Below are 25,043 nucleotides of genomic sequence, written 5' to 3' on the forward strand. Positions count from 1 at the left end.
GAGATAGAGCCCTTTTCCGTAAAGAAGGACCAACAGTACTTATGTTTAACTATTTGAAACATTCTAAAACTATTCAATGATCTCCAAAAGCAGCATATTGCTCTGATGTTAATAAGGAATTACACCATTCACAGAATTGTTTAGGTTGGAAAGCCATTGAGTCCAACCATAAACCTAATCTTCCAACAGTTTAAGCTACAGAAGTCATTCTGTCTTAGGTGAAGACTTTCTGAGACCCCACAGAAACAGATGCAGCAAGACTGACACTGACCAAGCCAAAAGAAAGATTTATGACACTTTTTGAAACAAAATGTGCATTGCTGTAATGCAGAAGTGACAAATGACTTTTTTTTCTTGACAAACTAGCATCAAGCTTCTGAAATGCAACATCAAGGCTCACATCTATGCAGCACTTTATATTTTAGCCCACATTACTATTGAAAAACCACTTTGAGATTACATGCATATGAAAACTTTGTGCAAAGCAAGCGCTGTCATGAATTTCCAGAGTGCTAGCTTGCACACACCTGCACCCTGCACAGATGGTCTTTGGGCACAGCAGGCACAAAGAATTTGCTCTATCTTGCCTCACAAGATGAAGTGTCCACAGTGGAAGAATCACTGCATGCTTTACCAATGGCTTTCGGTAACAAAAACAAACCTGATTAATATATGTTTGAGTAGACTTCCCATAATTTCCAGTTTTCCTTTCACAGCACACAGATATGTTAGGTCGTCTATCAGCTCCTTACATTCTTGCTTTCCTTCTGTTGCCTCAGCTCCTCAGAAACTAACATATGCAAGACCCATACATATTACAATAAATAAGTTAATCTATCATGGGAGTAAATACACCAGTGCAAAACCCTAACAGCATCCTTGCAGTTTCTGCCCTGGTCCACCTGTGTCTGCAAACATATTCTGTCATATGCTTTTTCAGCACAATCTAAGATCATCTGGCAGTCAGTTTAAGGGAAAAATTGCTATCTTTCAAGGGAATTGTGGAAGACTTATGAAAAATTACCATCTTTCATGTTATTGCTGCCTGTACCCTAAGTACAAAGTTTGCAGAGCTACAGCCTAGTTCAAAGAAGACCGTAACCCATTTTCCTCAACTGGATTAGCTAGCTGTGCTTAAAAACAACCCGAACTGTGAAACAGGCTGTTCTGGGTAAACTTGGTGAAAGCCAAAATTGTGCTGTGTAAGCATCGTTAAAAAGCCAACAGGCTTTCACAGTCAACCACTGTACTTTCACTTTAAAACCTCTCCAGGGCTGTCCACATTCTGTTTCCCCCCCTCTACCTTAGTAGCTTGTCAGTAATCTTGCAGACAATAGTTCCACTTTCTTAACCTTTAGGTCTATTCTACTAATCCCAAAAACTCCATGCACACAAAAAGCCTGTCCTCTATATTACAGACAAGAAGGTTCAAGGATCTGTAGATATGATAATTCTCTGTTGAGCCCCTCTGGTGACATAAAGAATTTCTTACATAACACAGGAGAAAACATGTTTTCAGAGATTTCACATAGACCATTGAAATATCAAACATTAGGACCGGAGAACCACCATAATCTTCCTAGCAAAAAAAAACTTTAAAAAGTGGTGGAATGAATGGCATCTTCAGATGTGAGTCCTGAAATAATTTATACACAAAGCACCTAGAAAGCTTGGCAGAAAACAGCATTGCATGACAGCTTAAATATTGTTATTTTCCATAAAATGTATGTAAGACTCGCCCTACTGTTCTGTACTTCAGATTATTAACAGATACATGAGCACATTAAAACACAAAGAAGTCAAGGTTTTGGTTTTTAATTACATACTTTCTCCTAATATAAACTTCAAACAATCAGTACATAAGCCCATGCTGGCTGGTATCAAAAGTAATTTACTCTTTTTAAATGGAACTTGGATCTGCACTGTAATACTCAATAAACCCAATCAAAACAGACTGGTGATACCTGTAAATCTGTCGTTATCTTCTCTTTCTTTGGTTGTCTCTTTTTTTCTTATTTTAATAAACAGTAGTATGAGCCAGCCTTAGGTTTTGGCTCTTAAAAACATAGAAAGCCGGAACTCACACTTCTTGATTATGCCTACCTTAAAATTTTAACCAGCAAAATCATACTCAAAATAAATCTGTTACCACAGCAAAAGCTAACTTAAACTTCAGACAAAAAAAGCTTATAAAAAAGGTATCCTAAAAATCTAAACTGGAGAAGTTATTTCATAAAATATTACATGTCATTATTCCAGTTTCTAAGCAGCCAGAATACACTAGTAAAAATGTATATCAGACTAAGAGAAAATAACACTGGTTTCTCCTGAAAGACAACTTTGTTTACAACACAAGAACATTTGACAATTATATAACTGACCCAAGCTTCAAAGGGACTCATACATATCTGGCTCCTCCTACATAAAAGGAAACAGGCTTCGAAGACAATGAAGTTCTCTTCTCTGGAATATTTAGCAAAGCAGATGGTCAGCCTGTTTCTAACAGCCTTGCCCAGAAATTGGCTAAATAATGGTCTGTGATGAAGGCTAAGAGAACACTGTTTCCTAACATTCTACATATCACAATATGAATCATTTTATAAGAACAGCACGTGCAGTTTTACACGAATGACATCTATGTTATTTCATTCTGACTTGCTTTCTCTGCATTTACTCTACCTCAACTTTGTTTCTAGAGCTCGTTATTTAAAGAAAGAGCAGAGTTATTCCAGAAATCACCTGTCTTGACCAACCTGTTTTCTCAAGTTCTTCAGCAAAATATGGGTCATTGAGATCAACATCAGATGGAAGTTCATCTTCACTCTGTTCTCTCTCAGCAGTAGCCTGTAACAAAGCAAAAATATGTCAACCAACATACAAACTACTACAGTTTCACTGGTGTTAGATGTTCCTTCTGTTGTTAGTAACTGTGAAGATGAAAACTGAAGTACTGTATGCTGATCATAAAACTAGAATACATAAAAATTGCTAGTAAAGACAATTCAAGAATTTAAATCTGTTTCACGGACTGAAAGCTGTTTACATACCTGAAGAAGAGCTATTTGCATACTCCAAGGATCTTTATTACATGCACCCACAAACTGTGATGCATTAGCCAACCATAACAACAAATTACAGGATCACAGCATTGTTAATGTCCTCACTTTAACTTCCACAAAAACTCTACTTGGGGAAAAACTTCAGCAATGAGCTTTGTTTTGTGCTCTGAAATTCAAAAAGACTGAGTTTGGCTTTAAAAGCATAATTTTATTACTAGCAGTATTGTGCCATAGACCTTGCTCCTTGAGTTTATTTATCAGACTGATCAAGGACATTATGCTAGCAAAAGCTGCTCTAATACCTAACAGAGCAACTTGCTCTATTCAGAGCTCTCGTCTTCTGTAAGGTTTAAGAAGTCACTCATCAAATGCCAGTTAGAGTTAACCAGAATGCACAGAATAACTCAAGTTGTAGAGGTTATTCTTAAAAACACTCTTCTGCAGCATGAAGTATATTCAGAGTAATTTCAGAATTCAGGGCCGTTAGATTCTGTAAGCCACGTGCTTGTTTTCCTAGATATTTCATTTATCTGCCTGTTTCTGCACACTACCGCCACAGGAGTCAGTTGCTTCAAAATTACTTTGTGCATATAGAATGATGAAGCAACAGTAATTTTCACAGTACTATATCAAAAATTTGCTATTCATACATAGGATCATTTATCAAATTCGCTCTATGTGAAATTTGAATAGTTCTTAATGGCTATTAATTCTTTGCCAACAAACAAGTCTGTATTATTTCAGGCCAAAAATTCCCAAACCTACAATTATCATTATCATAACAACTTTGAATCGATATGCACACTGTAGCAAACAGACCCTTCCCTAATGCATTCAAAAACACAAATTAAAAACCAACTGTTATTATGACTCATTTATCTTGAAAGCAACACAAGTGGATAAACAAAATTTTGTATAAGCACATATTATACGATCAGTAGAACCCTGAACATACTTTAGCTTTAAGTTCAATGAGGCACTCACTCTTTCCAAGCAAATAACCACAGCACACTTAAACCCTAAAGTAGTACTGGAAGCTATACAATTTTTTATTTAGTTTATCCAAAGCAAATGACAAAAGCAACTTAAGAAAACAAACAAAAATCAACTACCCCCCAAAATGGCCAAGGCAAACATTACCTTTCTCTTTTTTTTAAGAAGTCTTTTTTCTTTCTTTTTCTCTAGATATTTTTGCCATGGAGTTAGGTTATCCTTTCCTTCCAACCTGTTTTTGACCATTTCTTCAGCAGACTCTTTGAGGCCTAGAAGAAAAAGTAGGAAGTTAAAGAAATGAGATGAACCTGATTTATTTTATAGCAACTGTTTTCTCCTTTGTAAAAGAATAATCTAATTTTTCTCTAACAAGCCTGTGAAAACAACATAAATTGCTTAAAACAACATCTTCATAAATAAGATCACTTTACAGAATGTGTTTTTCCAAAGAAAACATTCCTTCAGTAATAAATTTTACAAGAGTGAGAAGAAGAGCCTGCTTAAAAGGATATCCAATTCCCCTCACTTGCTATTCCTCAGAAAGTTCTCCTCTCCCGACACTAGACTGTGCAGTCAACAGATGCCAATTATTACAGATGACAGTAGCATCATAAAAATAACAGACACATACAGACACCTTATATTTAAGGAACCTTACTCTAATTAGTTAAGATTCATAAAACCACTTTGAATACAATCCAGTCGTTCCCATCTTTTGTGCAAGGCAAAACAGGGTACAAAACATGAAGTGACTTGACAACGATCCTGAAACATTAACTGACTGTCAGAACACAGGGCCATCTCACAGCTGGCCTGAATCTTGGTATCTGCTGCTCCCCATTTCACACAGAGCTATTACCTGGTCCTTGCTCTATCAGTATGGTTCACTCACAAGATAAAGTTGCTATGCCTCTGTGATAATACTATGGCAATGCAGCAGTATCTCTGATGGCCAATGTATATTACTTCCATCATTGTAAGAGATAAGATAAACTATAATTTTGATCGATTTAAAGGAAAAATAAATCCACAGCTACAAAGCACAGAAAAATGTAAATAAAAACTCATAGAATTTCTTTCATTATATACTAGTGTCATAACATGACATGCATTAAGTTAAACTAGACAAATTACTTTCAAGTCATCCAGCCTTTTAAAACTGCTTAGTACCAGTCTGTTTTAACAGAAAACTACATAAAATTAAAAAGCAGTACACAGCTGGTATGACTATAAATCTAGATTAAGATCCAATGCCTCAGGTAAATAGCTGATTTTTTTTAAAAAAAAGTATTTGTTAACAAGAAGCAGGGATTAAGGGCACAGACAGCTTGAAATCTGTCAGCCTCCCAAGAAACAACATAAAACCCCCATTTGAAACAGTGTTTTCTGTTATCACTGATTACCAGTTCAAATTGTGATAACTCAAGATTAAGAAAAGCAGCAAGAGAAATAAAACAGCCTTTTATTGCATTAGCCACACCAAGCTACCAATAGTAGGTTTTGTATTTAGCAGCTCTGTGACCCAAAAGATCAAAGACAAAGAGTACCATTCTCTCACTACATTGGTGAGGAACTAACTGTTAAACCATTAACTCAGACCTGCATCTCTTCTGTACCCTTTTGTTATGGGCATGGTGTCAGAGAAGCCCTCAAGTTTGTGTTTCCTGACCAGTCAACCAATGTGAAAGGTGGCTAAACACTTTGCTGAAGGAAGATTCCTCTTTACTTTCAGGGCATGAGAGTTTTCCAAGGGCCCTAGCAAAGTAAACCTCATAGAAGTGCAACACTTCTGGCTCTAAATAACTATAGCACGACAGCATCAGACAGCACGTTTGGATCTGTTAGTTAGGTTTACATTAAATTCCCTGATTTAGCACAGATTGGACCATGTCAAAGCCTACCACTTCAAGTTGCATGCACAAGTATCTCTAGTTTAGCCTTTTCGTAAATATGTTTCTCATCATATGATCACATTTTACCTTTTCCAGAGGATCTTAACGGTTTGATCTATACATAATTAACTCAGTATTTTGTGTTACTGTTCAACATATAGCTAAGTTACGGAATATAATGTACAGCAGAATTACCAAACGTAATTGAACCCTGCTCTTGAAACAGAATGGAGTTTTCTCTAAATACATTTCATTACGGTATTCAATGGTATAAGGACATCACCTTAAGAAACAACCCATTAAATAACTGGAGTATCCTCATTTTACATCTAGAATGTTTAAATCTAGAATAAGCACTGAATTTAGAAGCAACCTTCATTTTTCCTTGGAAAAATTCCACAAACTTCAGAAATACTTTTTCAAAAGCCTCAACATCACACAGCACTTGCATGTTATGAGGACAACTACTGACTTCAGATGCAGCCTGTACGCTTTCACTCTTCTTCACAAGACAGGCACTTGCAAACCCAAAACTTTATATTGTAAAGACATTAACTGACTTGCCTTGCAACACATAGGAGCAGAATTCAGTGGCAGGAAGACACAATCCGCTTCCCTGGCAAGAGGTAATAGCCTGAGCAATACTTTGCTTCATTCACTAGACACTGATTTTTTTAAACTTCCCTAACAATTGAGTAAGACACCCTATAGTTAATATCCTGTTTTGCAACACAACTGATAGATCTTAGGAGCATGTAGGAATCATGCCTCTGCTTCCCCTTCCAAGTCTTACAGTTGGCTGTCTCTTCCCCAGTTCTACTTGTTCTAATTGTTAGTCTCAGCATCCCCTTCTTACCATACCACTCCAGCCCTCATCTAACCACATCCTACTCTCCCAGCACTCATATCAGTTTTATTGCTCAGAAATCATACTTGGACCTCTCCAGATGTCCTACACTAGATCCCATTCTTTCTCTCAACTCCCAAGTTTCTCATTTAGCCAGTCCCCGCTCCTCATCATTCCTTCCACCTCTCCTCAATAGTGAGGAACTGAAAACAGAGTTCATAATGGAAAAAATGGGCACCTTTCATGGACAGTTCTACCTGTCCTCAGAAAAGCAGGCAGAACATTTTTCTGCAAAACTGCAAACACCAATTCCTGTTCTTGCACTTGTCTACACTCCAAAAATAATTCAAAGGCTGGAGCGCTGGTTACAACATGTCTGAAACGCGAAGTGTGGACAAGACCTAAACCCATGCCTTATAGGAAGAAGAAAGTGGTGCAAAAAAAAAAAATAAAGTGCCCTTATACTATCCTGGAAAGAAGCCAGATTTAACAGTAAGTGGCAAACGATTGCTGCCACAAAAAAAAGGGTACTAAATCATCAAACCAATGCAGAGCCATCATAAAGGAAGGATATTGTATAGGTTCACTTAAAATTGCCCCTGCATAACAAGAACAAATATATTTATTTAATTCCAGCTGTACACCTCTTAATCTCTAACGTCAATGAAAGAGTTATCAGCTTCCCAGAAAATTAACTACAATTATTTTGGATATTATTTTGCAGTACCTTTGTGGAAAAAATTACTGGTCAGGTAGCAACCTTGCAAGTTGCCTCTGAAGATAGTAAAAAAAAATTAAAAAAAAATGTATGTCACGTCTCCAGAAACAGAGACACCCAAAATCTCAAAAGAGGTTTCAAGATTTCTGATTTATGTGCCTGGAAAATGGAATCATTTGATCCATCTGGCACAGAAGGACTTAGAGGAAAATACAGCCCTTTCTTGTGGTATCTGGCAGACTCATGAAAGGCATTAGAGTTTCTCCACAGATTAGAATGGCTTAGAAATACTGTCCAACCACTTCCCGAGAATAAGAGTCTGTTTAAGCGGTCAGAAGGCTTTTGATTGCAGAAGGGGAAAGGAATTGTCTACTGTAGGAAGAATATTAACCAGCAATATAAAAGGTTAATTTGTATCTTTATTCATATAATTTTTTTTTTTTGAATAAATGAATCACATTAGTCTCACATAATCTTCACAAATAAAGGCCAGGCAAACAGGGGAAAAAGGTAATCTATATTAGCATCCAACCAAATCATAGCCGAACTATAGGATTGAAAGTGTGATAAATATAAAACTTAAGTATATTGCTGCTCACACTGGTGGGACAGCGAGCGAGGGCAGGCAGGCCAGAATTTTTACTTTTCTAAATGCTTAGTTTTGAAAACTTTTAGAAGTTTAACAGGATGCAACTGTCAGAATTATTAGAAGCTAAGAAGACAGTTCTCTACTCATGAGAAACCTAAACAAGCCACTTCATCTTACATGTAGTGCCTCACGAGAAAAAAGAAACTCCTTGTTGCAGGTAGCTAAAAGCAAAGACAGACAGAAATATTCTGAGCACACTACCATTTGTCACCCCCAAAGATATGGCATCTTAAGTCAAGACTCTTTTCCTAACAGTATAACTGCCTGGAAAAAAACATACCACCCTTAGTCCCTAAAATGTCAAGTGTGAAGAATTACAGCACTCAGTCCACGTGCAGCTGAGCACAGGCTGCTTTGTGCTGCAAGAGGCAAGACTGCTTCAGTCAGAGGACACACTAAGCCATGATACAGATTGAAATATATATTCCATATGACCATTTTCATGCTCCAAATAATCTATAAAAACATACAATTGGGGTTCACTATGCCCTTTACAGACATGATTGCCTGCTATTTTACTTCTGATGAAAACAAATGTTGAAGTTTCATTTAAGCCTAGCTACATAGTTATATCTCATTCTTCCCGAAGGAAGAATTTTCAAGTCCAATTAAGAAAAAAACCAAAAACAAACCCACATTCAAAAAACTGGCTGAATATCATCAAGAAATGCAGTTGTGGTCTTCTCCCTCTTCACCTTTTTAAAGGGAGCTTTGGGATCTGGATAAGCATACATAGTAATTGTTTCTCAAATCAGATATGATTAAGAAAACAGATGGGTGCTTAAATAGAGCACTGATTTTGTGCCTAAAAGAAACAAACCAAAGAGAGCTGGAACTACATCTAATTTATTTTTACTGGCACTGTCGTTTATTTAAAACTATTATGATTCAAGAATAACTGAATCATTCACAAAGTATGCTTTCTATAACCATGTGTAAATATTTGTGCCAAGCCTCAAATTTTTAAATTAATTCAAATATCTGCCTTTCAATTGAAAAGCTTCCTAGATTTAACTGCTGTAACTCTTATATTAAACATTTGGTCAGGAAAAAGGAAAAAGATTTTGCAATAAGTCAAGCAGATTAAGGCAGAGCTTGATAATAAAAATATTTCAACAGACATAAACTAGTCTTGAAAAAATAAGGAGTCTTAAGAGATTATTACAAAAACTATTTTTGAATTCCCAGAATGCTCCAACTGAACATAATTAAATTGTTTCAGAATTTAAATACACACATTGGTTCAAGAAAAAGAAACCCATAATAATTAATGTACTTCTCTCCCATAAGGAAGCATAGCCTCAACTCCATATATATTGCCACAGCTGTAAACTACTGTTCAGCATGTGTTGACTGTGCTCCACCACAAAAAATAAATAAATCTCCCTTTCAGGTGTGCAAGACCTCCTCTCCAAAGGCTGCCTGAAACCACTAATGGCTAAAATGTTCCCATACCACAGACTCAAAAGCAAAGTTAAGATGCTCATCTTCATTTTTAGAGCTTTTGGTTTCAACAAAACCATATTCCAGCAGCCAATAATCATTAGTGGTACTGGCTGGCTGCATGGAGGTGAACAGTCTAACTAGCACAGGCAAGTGAATACTTCTATGATTTTCAGAACCTCCGCTCTTCGATAATATTCTAACTTTTTCAGGGTAAGAAACGAGGAAACACTAACATATACTGCAAAATCATAGTTGCTAAACTGACATCAAGTACTATAAATTACCAACTTCATTGCACACACATGTACATTCAGCCCATCACTTGATGAACAGATCTGGCCCAGTGTACAGACACACAACTGAGCCTAGACAAAGCTTGTCACATTTATCAGGATAGGGTTTGTTTGTTTGGGTTTTTTTTTTCATCCGTCCCTTAAAAGAAACAAGGATATAGTAGAAGTCCTAGGAGCCTTGCAAGGAGGCGCAGTAAGGAGGGGGATGTACTAGATGTAACATGGAAGAAATCCAAAGTTTTAAAGTCAAGTTCAACTGAAAAGAAAGAGTAAGCCTGCCTATAAGGGAACTGGATTCCATCTCCGCTACAGTTTCTAAATGTTAATGTCATTTACTTATAATGTGCAAGGCAGTTTTAAGAGTCAGAACCTTCAGAAAACTTCTTGCTTTCTCTGCCCAAGAGAGTTTTCTTTAGTCTCTCTTAAAATAATTTTCCATTTCCTCCAGTGAATGGTTTGCTCTAGATTCTTAACTGTGTCACTACATTGTATTGCCTACACTTTTTTACTTCACAGAACTTCATTCATATGATTTGCAAAATTCTTTAGAAGACAAACTGTGTAACAAACAAAAACCCCCCAAACATGTTTTCCAAACCACCACAAGAAATGGCAGCTTTACTAACTGTTTAAACAATGCCTGACCTATATAGACACAGAACACATTCCTAGCAACAACTGTTGATTGCGGTTTCCACCTTCAATCTGAAAGTTGGCAACAACAGATCTTTGCAAAAACCTTGTAACAGCTACTCATGTATATACTCACTTGCCTTAAATGCTCAGTGAAACATGGAATTAAAGCTACCAAGCAAAATCGGGAATGCAAATACTGACACACCGTGGGCAGATGAAGTAAAACACTATGATACAGCTGGGCCCGCAAGCGCTTCTTCTATCCTGTACAATACATGCTTTCTCTATGAGCTTTTGGGAGGATTCATACCAGAAATGACTGGAATTATATAAGCACGACTGTAAACACAACCATTTTTAATGCCACTGCATATATTCGATTACAGATCTCATCGAGCACTAGGGATATAACTACTGCACTGAGTTCAATCAATTACACTGATTCATCACAGACCAGAACAAGATTTTAGAAGTCAGCACTTACATTCAACAGAAGTTACCTGAGTGCATTCAGAATAATATTCGTGTATAAGATAGGCATTCCTAAGTGGAATTAACAAATCAGTGGTGAAGAGGCTATATCCTAGTATGTCCCTGGTCTCAGAATTTATAGCAACGGATCAGTCTGTGTCCTTATGTAGCCTGCAGTCCTGCATGTGTTGAGCCAATACAGCACCTTGCTGCCCCTGAAGAGGTAACATCACACTTCTCTATTGTTGGACTGCATACTTCAACCCTCTGAGCATTCATCAAATGCTTCCACTTGCCTATCTATCTGACTTACTAACTCAGTGGAAAAGTTCCAGATTTTTTTCTTCTTTTCCAGAATACTTCTGTCATTTCAGCAAATGAAATTAAGATTACAAAGAGATCTAACATGTGCCAGGGCTGATACAGGCAGTCAGAATGAGCTCTGGGCCAGGATCAAAGAAGGAGAGGCCACAGTGAAAAGCTTGCCCTTTTTGGATGTAGTGAGTTGTTAAACTGGCTCATTACATCTCAGGGAAAGCACATACCCACAAACCAAATGCACAAATCAGCCTGAATGCCTTTTCATAATCAAGGAAAAAAATAAGACATTGGTTTTCAAATCTCAGGATGAGTTCTCCTGGGATGCTATATTGTGAAGGTATCTTTTTCTAATTTCCAGATGAAAATACGGATGTCACTAAATACAAGAAAATATCCCACAACTTTTCTTCCTGGTAGCCTTCTTTCCTATAGAGCAGTCTCACTGGATAGTCAGACATGTCTTTTCTCTCTTCCTCCAATTTTTCAGCATTACACAAGTAAGATGTTCAAATCACTCACCTCTAATTTTAGGCAATGTTTCCAAAGCATACTCATTTCCATTTTTAAAAGTGAAGGTATGGTTTATGAATCTATAGCAAACAAATTCTATTTGAGAAAATCTATAGAGTGATGAATGAAAAAGTAAGTACAAAAAACTCTGGCAAAACCATAAACTACAAAGAGCAGCTTACAGCTTAGGAACCAAGTTCAGTCATATATCTTGTAACTCCCTCATTGTAATCCATCTGGATTTCAATTTATGGAAAAAAAAAAAGGTCAGTTTCTACTACTGGAAATCCAACACGTGTCATTATATCGCTATTAGCAGGCCAATACTGCATATCCTCCAAGTTACTAAAAGAGGAAAATAAAAGCCTACCTGGAACCCATTTAATCTCCATTCCTATATCCTTTTCTTCCTGTTTTTTCTCTTTTTCTTGGATACTTTGCAAAAGTTGTCTATATTTGGCAATTTGTTCTTCATCATCTTTTTTGCTTTTCCTGGGTTTGTCATCTTCCATTTCGTGAGCTACATCACCACCTATAAAGAGAGATTAGAGCTATCACAGACAGTCTCAAGAAAGGGATTAATTGAAGTTAATATTTAGGAAACACACCTAAGTTACATACTTATTTCTCAAAAAAACAATGTAAAATATTCTCATCTATTATTCTCCCAAAGAGTAACCAGTTTTAGAATTTCCCTACTTAAATGAAATAAAAATAAGACTTGAAAAGACAAAAGAAAAAAAAAAATTGCCCAGAAAAAGAAATGACTGATCAGACACAGCATCCTTAACTGCATATTAAAATTATCAGATTCCCTTACAGCAGAATTGTACCTAAATCTCAAAAAAAATGCTGTGTAAAGCATTCTGAACATTTTAACAAATAACCCTTGCAAGATTCCATAACAGAGATAATTATTTGATGCCTTAATCTTCACTGACTTGCTGCACTAGCAAATGAAGCAAGATGAAAAGAGGTTTTTTTTCTTCCTCTTTTTATTTTTTAAAAACCACAATAAGAAAAGTGACTAACAATAAGCTTTTAAAAAATGTTTCAGGGCAAATCGGCTTTTAAGGCTTATAAGATGCCACATCTTCTTGAACTGTAGAAAACTTGGCTTGGGGCAGGCTCCTTTTTGATATTTCTCTGGTTTAGCAGTGAAGTCATGCAGTAAAGTATAGTATCAAGTTGCACGGGAAGAATAAATGGTGTCTAGAAAGATGGACTGCAGTTGCAAGTTAACACAGGCGATCTCTGGTCTTTGGCTAAAGCTTAACTGTGACATTGTTGTTCTCTTCCACATCCCACCACCACAAGAAGCTGGTTGTTGGCTAGGAACAGAAATCTGTATGGTTCAGTTAACTGCAGCCGCTTTTCCACTTTGCTCATCAGTGGCTGTGATCTCCTAAGAGGAAAGCATCTGCTCACACAGCAAAAAAAAGGCATCTGGATTTCAAGAGTGTGAAGAAAAATAAGCTATTTCGTTGTTTTTTCTTCCTGGTATCACGTGAAATGAGAGAAAAGTAGAGCTATGCTGGATGGGAACTGGATAAGCAAGGCTACCGGTTTCTATTTACGACTGGTTTTGCTAATTTTGCTACGAGAAGTTCAAGTGGCAAAGCATATATTTATATTTCCTCATTTAGATAAAATACGCATTTCTTTTGACAAATGTTCACCATCGCTTTCATAAAACCCTTAAGAGCTTTTTCATTTCATAAGCAAATAAAGAACACTTGACAACAGCTGTAAGAAAGGATAATGAGCTAAGTATGTTCTCAAAGTTTGTTCAGAGTTCAAATAACCTTGTCATTAGCTTTCAAGCATCACGGTGCATTGCACAACATGAGGAATCACTTTCTGATGGATATTAAGGCAGTAATGCTTTCTGCCAATAGCCTGTTCAAAGACTTTTTTAACAAAATATACAAACAAACCAAAAAGTTCTGGCACAGTTAACGGCTGCACTGCAAGCGAAATGCAACTAGAAGATAAAAGTTTAACCTGTGAAGGAAAGAAGGCAAAAGCTGAGAAAATGAAGAATATAAAATACAAGTATATTCTTAGTTTATGATTATCTTGCAGGGGCCGAGTAGAAGATTCTATTTTTTTTAAACTCAGACTTACAAACTAAAGAGAAAAATTATATTAGACAACACTTAACAGGAGGTCTGAGTTTCTTTTAAAGATGGAAAGACAAAATTTCCCTCATGATGTCACGGCACTGCAGAAAATGTAGCTACTGACCTGGACGATGACGGCCATACCATAAAAACACACTAAATATCTCAATTCTATCCAGGGTAGTTTCTCAAATTCAGATAGACTCGAAAAATGCCTAGAACACATGTAGACCCTCAGAATGAAAAGTAAAAAAAATTTTTACACTCCAGCATTCAAGAATTGAGCCCAAGGTAGAGGTTATTGAGCTGCACTAGAGCATGATATGAAAAATAAATGCATTGACCTTAAGTCTTGAGCTAGAAGATAGTGACAAAGAAAACTTTGGGGTTTAACCCAAATTTGCCACATTCTCAGTACTCTCTGAATAAGAAGTTGGGCATTAGTTCATCCAAATTATAATAAAAAAACTTAGAATTCAAGATAATCAAACTAAGCTTATTCAAAGCATATCACAGTAGACAACATCTTTTTGCAAGATGTTTTCCAGGGAGAAGACATATACTGGAAGAAGAGAATGTGAACAGACAGATAACAGTAAATGAACGCTAAGCGTTGCATTCTGGCTATTTAAGGTTTTTCCATTTTTTTTTTCCAGTTCACAGTAGTCTAACTACTACTGGAGTGGCGTGCACTGGATGTAGTTTTTAAAACTCACTTTGCAAACCAAGCTGACTGTAGCTGCTGTAGCCTTTAAGCACCTGGCTGCAGATGACAGGTGACTGGGCATTCCTGGTATTCTGTCACATAGTCTGCTCAGGTATCTTGTGTGGCTGTGCACAACAGAAGAGCAGAGAAGATGTTGCTCTTGCAAAAATAAAAAACCCGTAATGCTTAATTTGAAGCTTCATTTCAAATACTATACATTTAGTCACCGGTGCTTACAGTCAAAATAGCAGTTACGGGCTGGATTTCATGCAAGCCACAAACTCTTCCTAACTGGAATAAATGCATCCAAGCAACAAAAAATTCAGAGGTAATGTGAAGCAGATACTTTGTGCTATGAACCTCTACATACCAAGTCACAGAAATACTCTGTGTTACAAAACTGTTGTATAATAGTAATACTAACATTCCTGACACACACATTTTAAGTCAAAAAATTCCATAAAAAAACAGATTAGAATAGGCCAACAAAAATCTGTTTATAAATAAAACATTTTAATAAGCTAAAAATATATTAATAAGAGTCCAAGACATTGTTTTCCTTCTTATCACACTCCTACATTTCCATTCAAGCAGCTGACATTGATTTTTCCCATTCGTGCACAGTCCCACATAATTCTGCTGGATGGAATCCTGTCACATGGAATCGTGTTTTGTATCACGTAAGTGAATACATAAAAGGTCAGGAACACGTTAAAGACATGGCAACATAATTCCTCTATTAATAACTTACTTTTCAAAACATAATCAGAATCCAGACATTTCCAGGTTTATAATTTTTTAGTATGATAAGATTACTTAAGGACAATTTCTTTTCCCTCCCAGCAACAGAAGTTTTTATTTTTTAAAATCTTTGAAGTTTTACGCACTTACAGATGTCCGCTTTTATCACTGCCCTATGACAGACACTGTTCTTTAACATAGCTGTAATCTTGTACAGAGTAAGAAAATGGAAATGCCCCTTGATGCACTTACTGCTCACATATAGACACCTTACTAAGCATTCCTAGAGAAAATAAAGCTCAGAGAGGTGCAGCTTAAAATAAAGATGAGAAAAAAAAAAGGACATCAACCCTGGCGAGATATTGCCAAGCTAAGTTTGCTTCCAGAAGATTTCCTAACTCCAAATCCGGAAAAATCTGTAATGTTCTTTTGCACGCTCCAAACTCATTCCTGATTGCAACTACCATACAAATCAGTTTTAACATCTGGTTGAAAGACCTGACTAAGGCTTAATGACATTTTCTTTGCCTTGTAATTTAGGCTATATATATTAGTAATAAAGAGACGACTGAATTTTAGAGTGAAAGCAAGAAAGATAATTCAGGAATTTACACGTTGGTCCATCATACACAGATTTATGTGCCTTACAAAGTTAGATGACGTTATATACTTAAGAAGTTATGTGAATCAAAAAGCACCTGAAAGATGTAACTACTGCACTCTAAAGTTCCCCTAAATACATTCCGCTGCTGAGCTTTCCCCTCAGAATCTAAGATCTATAGCCTAGAGTACCAGAAGGCCCATAGTGCAGCTTTTCTTCACTGCCATTCACATTCCCCTGAATACTCTAGACAAGATACTGCTGCAGTAAAGAAGCTCTGTATATCCTACACCTCCCTAAGTACCCTCTAGGGTCTGAAACGCATTCAGCACCCTGCCTAGGCCGTTCCAACAAGCCCAGTCTTAGGGCCGCTTCTGCAATATCTCCTTGCACTGCAGAGACTTGTTTGTGTATAGAGGGATCATGAAGAGCACTAAACACTATATTAACCTATAGATAGATTTCTGCAGCGAGTGTTGTACTCAATTTGTTTAGTCATTAAGAACTTGACATTTCAAACTAGGACTTCTCCCCTGAAAAGGACGCACATCTAGTTCTATTGAAAATAATTTTATCTCAGAAATGAAAAGATTGAAGTAGGCATTACCAAACTCGACAAAGCAATGTTAAGGTAGCCTTAAAAAAGAGGGGTAAGAGGGGAAAAAAAAGGAGAAGAAAATAATTTGACATTCGGAGGTGGAAGCACCTATTCAGAAGACAGCTATTCTATCAGGGGCTCAATTCTTAGCATAACTCCTAATCACCTACCATTTGGTAATTTTTGATCAGCAGACTTCACAGAACGGCAGCAGATCTTCATTCAGCACTGAATGAACAGAATAGCTACCATGTTCTCTACGTACATCATTCAAAGGTATGATGAAAAGCAACTTTTCTTTAGCAGATGTATCATATCAGCAATAAAGGCAACATGCCTTGATTTAGATGACCGGTGATCTTGCTACTTCTCACTAACGAATTGTCTAAGTAAGCTGTGACTTCAAATTCAGCTAACATACTTTGTCTTCAAAAATATGGTAGTAATCTTGAGGTCATACTAATAATATTTATTAAGAGAATCAGAATCAGGTTTGCATAATGAATCTCAACTGTGGCTTTAAGAGATAACATTTTAAAAACATGTACTTTTTTTTTTATGTTGCACAAAGAACACTGGACAAGTGTATTTAACTGAAACAAATAAAAAGAAAGGAAAAAGGAATGTCAAATTCCAGTAAATTTAAAAGAACTCTACATCTTCTATGTTAACATGCCTAACTAACGTGCCTAAATGTTTAGCATGCGTCATTGATCCAATTATTTACTAATTGAAAAGGGGAAACAAAAATACCCACGCATTCACCACTAATTTCCCTCCACCTTTGGGTCACACACACAAGTATATGCCACTTTTGGAAATGTTTTGCTCCAGAGGAAAGAGGTTGTCCCTCTAGAAGATGACATTTGAAGCATTTTCTAAAGATACGTTATTTAAATATGTAAATTCCATGTATTCAACACACCGCAGCTAATGACTTTGTGGACAACATTTATTAACGTAAGTACCTTGCTGCTCTTCTTCCTCTTCTTCACTAGAGGAAGCCAAATAAGCTTGAAAATCCATGTCAAGAAGTTCCTCTTTATTAAAAGTTCTGCTAAGTGATGTTACTCGTTCGTGATCTGTCTCATCCCACGTGATATCTACCTTAAAAATAAGAACGCCACTTGTAGAAGCTGAAACAGTAAAATTAAACTTTGTAACTCAAGTCTTTTTCTGGGAAAACTATTTGATACCTTGACTTAAGCAGCACTGTAAACCTGTTATTAATGTTCTCTAAAACAATAGCTACAACAACCATTTAATAAAATAAATTTAACTACAACTTTTTAGAACCAGTTCTACGATGAGCTTCAAGGAGTTTTAACTACATAAGGGAAGGAAGAAGTCTCCTCAAGCACTGAAGTATTCCATAACAGAAGCTCACACAACAAGAAATCTCTGTAAGCCAAATTTCCTTTGTTGCAGCAGATACTGGTTTTGAAACAGCCACCAACTCCTCTCCTTTCCTCTTCCATAAGCAACTCATTCCTGGAATCATGCATGAATTGCAACGGAGATTGTGAAAGTGTTTGTGCAACTGCACCCTCAGCCGGAAGGTGAAACAGATCTGACTGAGAATATGATCCAGCAGAAATTACTTGTTTTTCAATTAATCACTTCATCAATCCAGTTCACTTCATGGCCAGATGTAAGTTTTGGATGTCACATAAGACAGAGTCAGTATGAATAGCTACAAGGAGGGGAAGCAGCTGTTCAAGTCTGGCATTGACACCAAAAAGGATCTTACTGAGCTACACACAAATACCCTTTTTAGGCAAATTAGAAGATTTAACTGTGAATAACACAGTAATTCCATGTGCAACCTGTAAGAGAGTTATAATGAGGTCAAAATGCAGTGTTTAATTTGTAACAAAAGAAATCCAATCTTTCAAAATCCAAAGCTTGAGTTTATTTATGGGGCTCATGCTTACATCTTTTAATATATTTGATGTCTTTATTTTGAAACGGTGAAGATAATCGGGAATCTTTTCCCCACTGCTTTTGTAATTTAAAAGCCGAAAATAAAACTAATCAAATTAGAAAATCATTACAAAAACATTGTAAAGATACCTTTGATGTTCCCATAGCAGCAGATGTGAAGTACTTTGGCTTATATGCAGCTACGTTCACTTCTGAGGCCACATCTTTTGGCTGATCATCAAATGTAACATTATCTGGAATAAATCTTAAAGGCATATAAAACATGTTATTATTCAAATACACTGGGAAATTTCATAGCATAAACAGCCTAAGCTTTTCATGGGTATGGTGCACATCAGCACAAAAAAAAATTAGCTAAAATAAAATGTTGATAAGCCTGAAAGCAAACCAAATAAAATGGATGAGTACTCCACACAGGCATGGTTAATTGCCTGGCTTCTCCATAGCAATTCCACAGGTTTTCGATGTGTAAGACCGCCATCCTGGGGAAGTAAACTAAACAACTTCCAGCCTGGTGTCAGCAAAGTCAGGGGTGTTCTTTGGGACGGTTTTATTTGTTTTAAGAACCATCTTTTCAGGAAAATTAATATTAAAAATTCAGAAGAAAAGAGTGAGTAGAATAGAATTTGGAAACAGATTAAAAAGAAATCAAAACATTTTAAGAAAGCCTAGTACATCTTTAACGTTGCAATTCGTAAGAAAAAATGTTAAAAAGACCAAAATCATGGGCAATAATGGAAGAAGTTAGATAAAAAAAACCCAACCCTTTCTACAGTACATGAAGAATTACTGGGGCTTTTTTTATCCCCAAATCATTGCAAATGTCATCTGATGAATACCATTCAACAATAAAATTTAACAAAGTAGAAGATTAGGAAAAACACTGGAGAATTTCAAACAGCTGTTTCTGTGTTGTAACACATTATCTTTCTATGTGTAAAAACATGAAAGTTACACATTCATTTGGCAGAGATCATCAACATAGATCACAGCAAATGAACGAAGTTCCTCTATGAAATGATTCAGAGCAGAAAACTCACCTTTCACTGACTTCTAAGAGTGCCCATAACATGAGCCATGCAGACAAAGCCATCGTCTGCCAAAGCTTATTATAATTTAGCAACTTTTCTTCTGCTCAGACTAGAACGTCTTTTGTAACAAATGCAAATAATAACAATAAAGTATAAATATAATTTAAAGCTCTTTTTCCCAAACGTGACTTTTGTAAGATTAGAGCTTCCAGCTCATTCACAGTGGATAGCATAGTAACCTATTGCTGTTTCATGACAACAGTAGCAATATCCATGCCCTGTGGTAAGCAGTCCAGAAAGAAAGTCACTTCTGGACCCTCAGGGAAAGAAAAGAAAAAGGGAGGAAAAAACCCCAAAACAAAGCAGCAGTACATTGTTTTGTTTCCTAAATCCTACCAGTTTACTTAATTGTACCAAAAAGTTCAAGATGCAACCACAGCCTGACCTCTCAGAGAATAATCTAAGTAGAGATCCTCTCGAAACTTTTAATGTTCTACTAAAAATGCTCGAAAAGAAGAAAAGAGAATCAAAGGGAAACCTAGCAACTCATTGGATGCCTAATTATTTACATACTTCATTTTGGTTACAGAATATAGACAACACAGATTACTCCAAATTATTTTAAATCTGCTTTAATTATCCCTCCCCTCCTTGGCCCAACACGTAGTAAATTCACCACCAGAGTTACCTCAGGTCGATAAAAGAACAGCTACTTTCAAATTCCAATCCATCGCATTCCTCATAAATTTTATTGGCCGTTTCAGGAGAATCACATTCTACAACTGCATAGAAGTATTTCAGTCGTTTAAATTGATACTCTCTCAGTTTTTCCCTATAAATCCTGCAAAAGCAGAAAACACCACAATCAAATGAGCTGGATTTAACAACTTTTCATTGTTCATACATAAGCACGTTCATATCTAAGTAAGAGTATATGTTAAGAACGTGAGCGAAAGTGGGAGACTGTAAGAACAAGACTGCAAATGCTCACACTAGAAAGAGGCAGTGTAGGAGTGATGAGTAAGAAAGTGGTATGGGTGAGAAAAGGAATCCAGATACTAACTCGCGTGGCACAGGTGGTGGTTTCACATAAGATGACACCAACAGAAGAAGGAAAGCAGAATAAAAAGAGACCAAGAAGCAGATGAATTGGTGAGAGGATGCAGGAAAAATATCACAGGGCTGAGGTCCTGTCCCGTGAATATAAAGGGAACAGGTATCACTGCGGTATCTCTGGGATATTCCCGATGCTCTAGAGCCCACTGAACAGTAAATCTCATACTTCAGGATGCATCTTGATGCACACAGCAAAACCAACTTCAGAATGCACTGTAAGTTCATAATACACTTCCTTGATTCACTAGAGACTTTCTTCAAAGGGATCTACATTTATTTTAGAACCATCCAGATTTTCCAAATATAAGGCAGTCCATCAGGATGTATTACACAAAAGTGGTCCCAGTCAGGCTGCCAAACATCTGGAAATTCCGGAAAAAAACAAAACCAAAATCTCTTAAGTTCCATACAGACAAGATTTTCAAGCAGAACAATAGGAAAAAACCCACATGCCTGAAGAAGCATGGACAATAGTAGGCCTGATGGGCTCGGGCTAGTAAGCCAGGACTGCTGCTAGTGGCATTCAAGAAATCTCAATCTGGGAATTCTTGCCCTAAGTTAAGATCCCTGTTAGTTACAGAGATAAAAATTTTGAGAGCAAGCAACAAAGCGAGTTTACCGCATGAATGGCAATTCGTAGAGCAGAAATGCTACGTTAAGCTCTCCACATATTTGTTCAATTTATTTTTCCAATGAACTACACATTAAAAATTTTGAACTCAATGATCAACAAACACATTTTCCCAAGTTTCATTATAATGCATTTATTCAATGCATTGACAGTCAACCAGGGTCAGCTGCAAAACATCCCCCGAAAAAGCTATAAAATTAAGGTGTCCATGGGAGATTTCCACACAGGAAATTTTGGAAACGGGAGTTGATTGGGATTTTCACTAAGAATTAGACATATAATATCTCTGCTTTGAAGATTACATCAATACCCATCATTCTCAGTGGTATTCTCTGGAAGATCAAATAGTTCCACAGGTCCTTTTCGTTCTTCCTCTTTCAATCTCTCTTTTCCAAACTCCGAAGGATAAATCTATGAACACAACAATATAAAAGTAAATTTTAACTGCACCAACTAAGAAAAAAATAACCTCACCAAGCCTTTAGGCTTTATCTTTTTTTCTCTAAAAATCAACAGAGGAGCCAATTTCATAAACTCCAAAACCCTCTTAACTTACAGGAAAGACAGCAGAATAAACAACCTGCCTGTTAGATTTTGAGACAGATGAAGAACAAGAACCCTGACTTTGTTTATTTCACTGTGGCCCTTTACAGAAAGGGGTATTCGACAAACATATCTCAGAAAGCTGGAAGCAGACACTAAAAATGGTGAAGTATAAATTAACTGATCAGAATTCAATCCATTAATCAACTCAGAAGTGGTGGAAAACAAGAAATGTTGTGCAATGGTGAAAGCGGTTGGAAGGCATTTAGAAACAGACTGATTTAAGGTTGGGTTATCTAACATAAAGACCAGTGAAAATTAAACTAGGCAAAGAAAGGCAGTCTCCCACTAACAGCCTCCAGAAAACATCACTCGGGCCAATGTCACAAATGCAAGAAGTCAATAGCTCAGGATCTAATTCTATCAAACATAAGCCTGTTGCTGAAAAGCAGTGCATATTCGTTCCTAACACAGAAAGTCAAATTGCAACAGTTTCTTATTGATTATGCTAGCATCTCTTTTGGTTTTCCACAGAACTGTCTTATTTTGTAGTTGTTCAGTTGTGTTTTTTTTTAAAGCAGAAGCCAGTACCTCTTCTAGAAATCAGGTCTTACCTTAACTGAATATATCGTTCCTCCTTTGGGCATGAAAGAATTAAACAGAGCCAGCAAATCCTTAGCCTTCAACCTATCCCAATCCATATTACAAACTGCCAATCTACTTGTAATCTGAACAGAGAGAAAGAAAAAAAAAGAACATAAAGCTTCCAGGTTTCATTTCTGAGTGCTATAGGAAATACAATTCTCAAACAGCTATCCTTGGTAAGAATCAAAGTCAGCAACAAACTGCTGAAAAAATAAAAGCAGCATTTTCCTCAAGAGTTTGTATCACTTAAATTAGTAGAGGTCAGAGCAGCAATCACTGGAGCAGATAAAAAGGACATAAATAATGAAGCATCACGGAATGGACTACATCAATCACAGATTTAGGACTTCAGTTACAATACCAGCACGCAGGATTTCATTATCATCATAATTAGTCACAGCAGCAAGTAGTATTGCAGTATTGTAAAAGATTAGAGTACTGTGATTTCTTATACACTAACTGTACTCAGTTTAAAAGTACTACTTCACTGTCTAATGACTTCTTAATCCATTGAAGCATAAGCTAAAAAATGAAACGAAAAAAATCAGTAGTTACCAAAAGCAGTGCTATTTAAATTCTGGAATTTCTGAAATGCTCAGTTCTGTTTATTCTGTCACTTATCTATTGCTATGTAAGCCTCTGCTTAGAGGGAAAGGGAGACACCTGTGAAAGCTGCGAGTCTCTCAGCCAATTTCATCATCACGTGTATTCTATAACTGAAAGGCTGAAAAACATTACGAAAAGTAATTTCAAACTGTTTCATAGATGAAGGTCTATAACTAACTCACAACAGCATACATTTCTGAGTTTGTCACGGAGCAACTTTCATGCAAAGTATCATTACCTCATCTCCACGAGGGGCATCTTTATCTAGCTCGCGCCATGAATGCTCTATCTCTGGCTCCTTTGGAAATATTTCATTTAAATCCTCATCATCCTCTGAGCTTGTTTCAATGTTCCCTATGCCTCTAGCTAGATCAGGCCCAACATCACTTTCTTCATCATCTTCCGAATCACTGTCTTCTTCTCCATCATCTCCTGGCTCCTCTTCCTCATCCGTTTCCCCATCATCTTCTGCCTCATCTTCTTCTGATTCTGCATCCTCAAAATCATCACTTGTAGAAACTTCTTTCTCTAATTGGCTTTTACTGATGTCACCTTGTCCATAAGCACCTGTGCATACAGTCACAGAAAGATAAACATTAGGTATCTGTTTTGAGGTTTGTAATTACACATGATACTTCACAAAGAGGAAAAGGACCTCAGGTTTTCTTTATACATGTTTGCTGAACTCTTCAAACATATAACGATGCGGAAAGTGCAAATAACATGAATCACCAGTATTGGCACTTCAGCTTGTCTGATCTATTGTTTTCTAAGTCCACAATTGTTTTATCAATCTCAAGCTCTTGAAAAAAATTTTATTCTGTTATCTATTTATACATACAGAATTGATAGGGAGAAATTAATTTCAATAACATAGGCTATATACATGCACAAGCACTAAAAAGAAAGTTTTTCTTCAAGTCACTTATTCTTTCTAATGCTCTCTCACATTAATGGACTGATGCTGCTATCCTTATGCTTTCAGTCAACAATCACTGATGTGCAGAAGCGTTCATGGTATTAGATCTTTTATCTGCTGCTCAGTCTGCAAATACAGTAGTGTACACACTACTATATATTTTACATTTCTAACTAAACAAAAATTTCAGCTCCAGCAATTAAAAGCCCATGGACCTTCACATTCTAACTGAACAGTCCGTGCTGAGTCTATAAAAAGCTGACCAACTCTGATTCTTCATCAACACTGAATATGAGTCAGTCAGCTATTTTATAAATGATCTCGTGGAAGATTTTCCATGTGTAAAACCAAACCAACAACATCCCAGCATATGTGCGTGAGTATATATATCCAAGTGACATTTTAGTTTTTATTCAAACAACTAACCTGATTCTTTTACTTTTCCTCCTAGAGAACCATCCCTCCTGGGAACTTTAATGGATTTAGCACTACTTGGTTGTGAAGGCTTTCGCTTGTTTTGAACTGAAACTGGTCTTCCTCCTGCATCTCCTTGCTTGCTTTCCCCTTTGCATAAAAGCAGTTTTGCAGAATCTGCTTCTCCTTTGGGTTTAATTTTTTTTTTCTTTTTTTCCTTTTCAGTTTGTTCTTTACTATCACTTCCTGAAAGATCCGAGTCAGATTCCGACAGGGCATAAAATTTCTTGAGGTCCTCTGTAGAAGTATAGTTAACAGGGCGACCTCTTTTATCCACTGTGTATTTCAGCTTAAACTTCTTGTCATGGAACATAGCATGGAATCTTTTGTCAATCTTGATTTTACGTTCTTTTTCTGGCATCTCCCAAAACCTGGGATCCCTTGCAACGCGGCTAAACCGCCCATCGCTTAGTATTTCCTCCTGAGATGACATTTTTGATGCTGCTGAAGACTTGGACATCTATAATATGGAAAAAAGAGAAACTAATTCTTATTTTAAAAAGTTATTAACATCGATTTAGATACATAAT

General features: G+C 36.6%; 1 protein-coding gene across 4 annotated transcripts in view; it reads right to left on the bottom strand.

Annotated features, from left to right (window-relative positions):
• The window catches only part of ESF1 (ESF1 nucleolar pre-rRNA processing protein homolog), a 32,162-nt gene that overhangs the window by 5,337 nt on the left and 1,782 nt on the right, over nt 1–25,043 (bottom strand). For all 4 annotated transcript variants that reach the window (XM_054061324.1, XM_054061322.1, XM_054061321.1 and 1 more), the window contains exons 2-11: nt 24,466–24,973; nt 23,359–23,687; nt 22,484–22,597; nt 21,637–21,737; nt 20,268–20,420; nt 18,678–18,792; nt 17,573–17,711; nt 12,206–12,367; nt 4,200–4,321; nt 2,754–2,844 (exon numbers count right to left, since the gene is read on the bottom strand). In XM_054061324.1, the coding sequence (XP_053917299.1) occupies nt 2,754–2,844; nt 4,200–4,321; nt 12,206–12,367; nt 17,573–17,711; nt 18,678–18,792; nt 20,268–20,420; nt 21,637–21,737; nt 22,484–22,597; nt 23,359–23,687; nt 24,466–24,973 (1,834 nt within the window). The remainder of the gene's footprint in view (nt 1–2,753; nt 2,845–4,199; nt 4,322–12,205; nt 12,368–17,572; nt 17,712–18,677; nt 18,793–20,267; nt 20,421–21,636; nt 21,738–22,483; nt 22,598–23,358; nt 23,688–24,465; nt 24,974–25,043) is intronic.

The sequence above is a fragment of the Cuculus canorus genome, chromosome 3, assembly GCF_017976375.1.
Source record: "Cuculus canorus isolate bCucCan1 chromosome 3, bCucCan1.pri, whole genome shotgun sequence".
Taxonomy (NCBI): domain Eukaryota; kingdom Metazoa; phylum Chordata; class Aves; order Cuculiformes; family Cuculidae; genus Cuculus; species Cuculus canorus.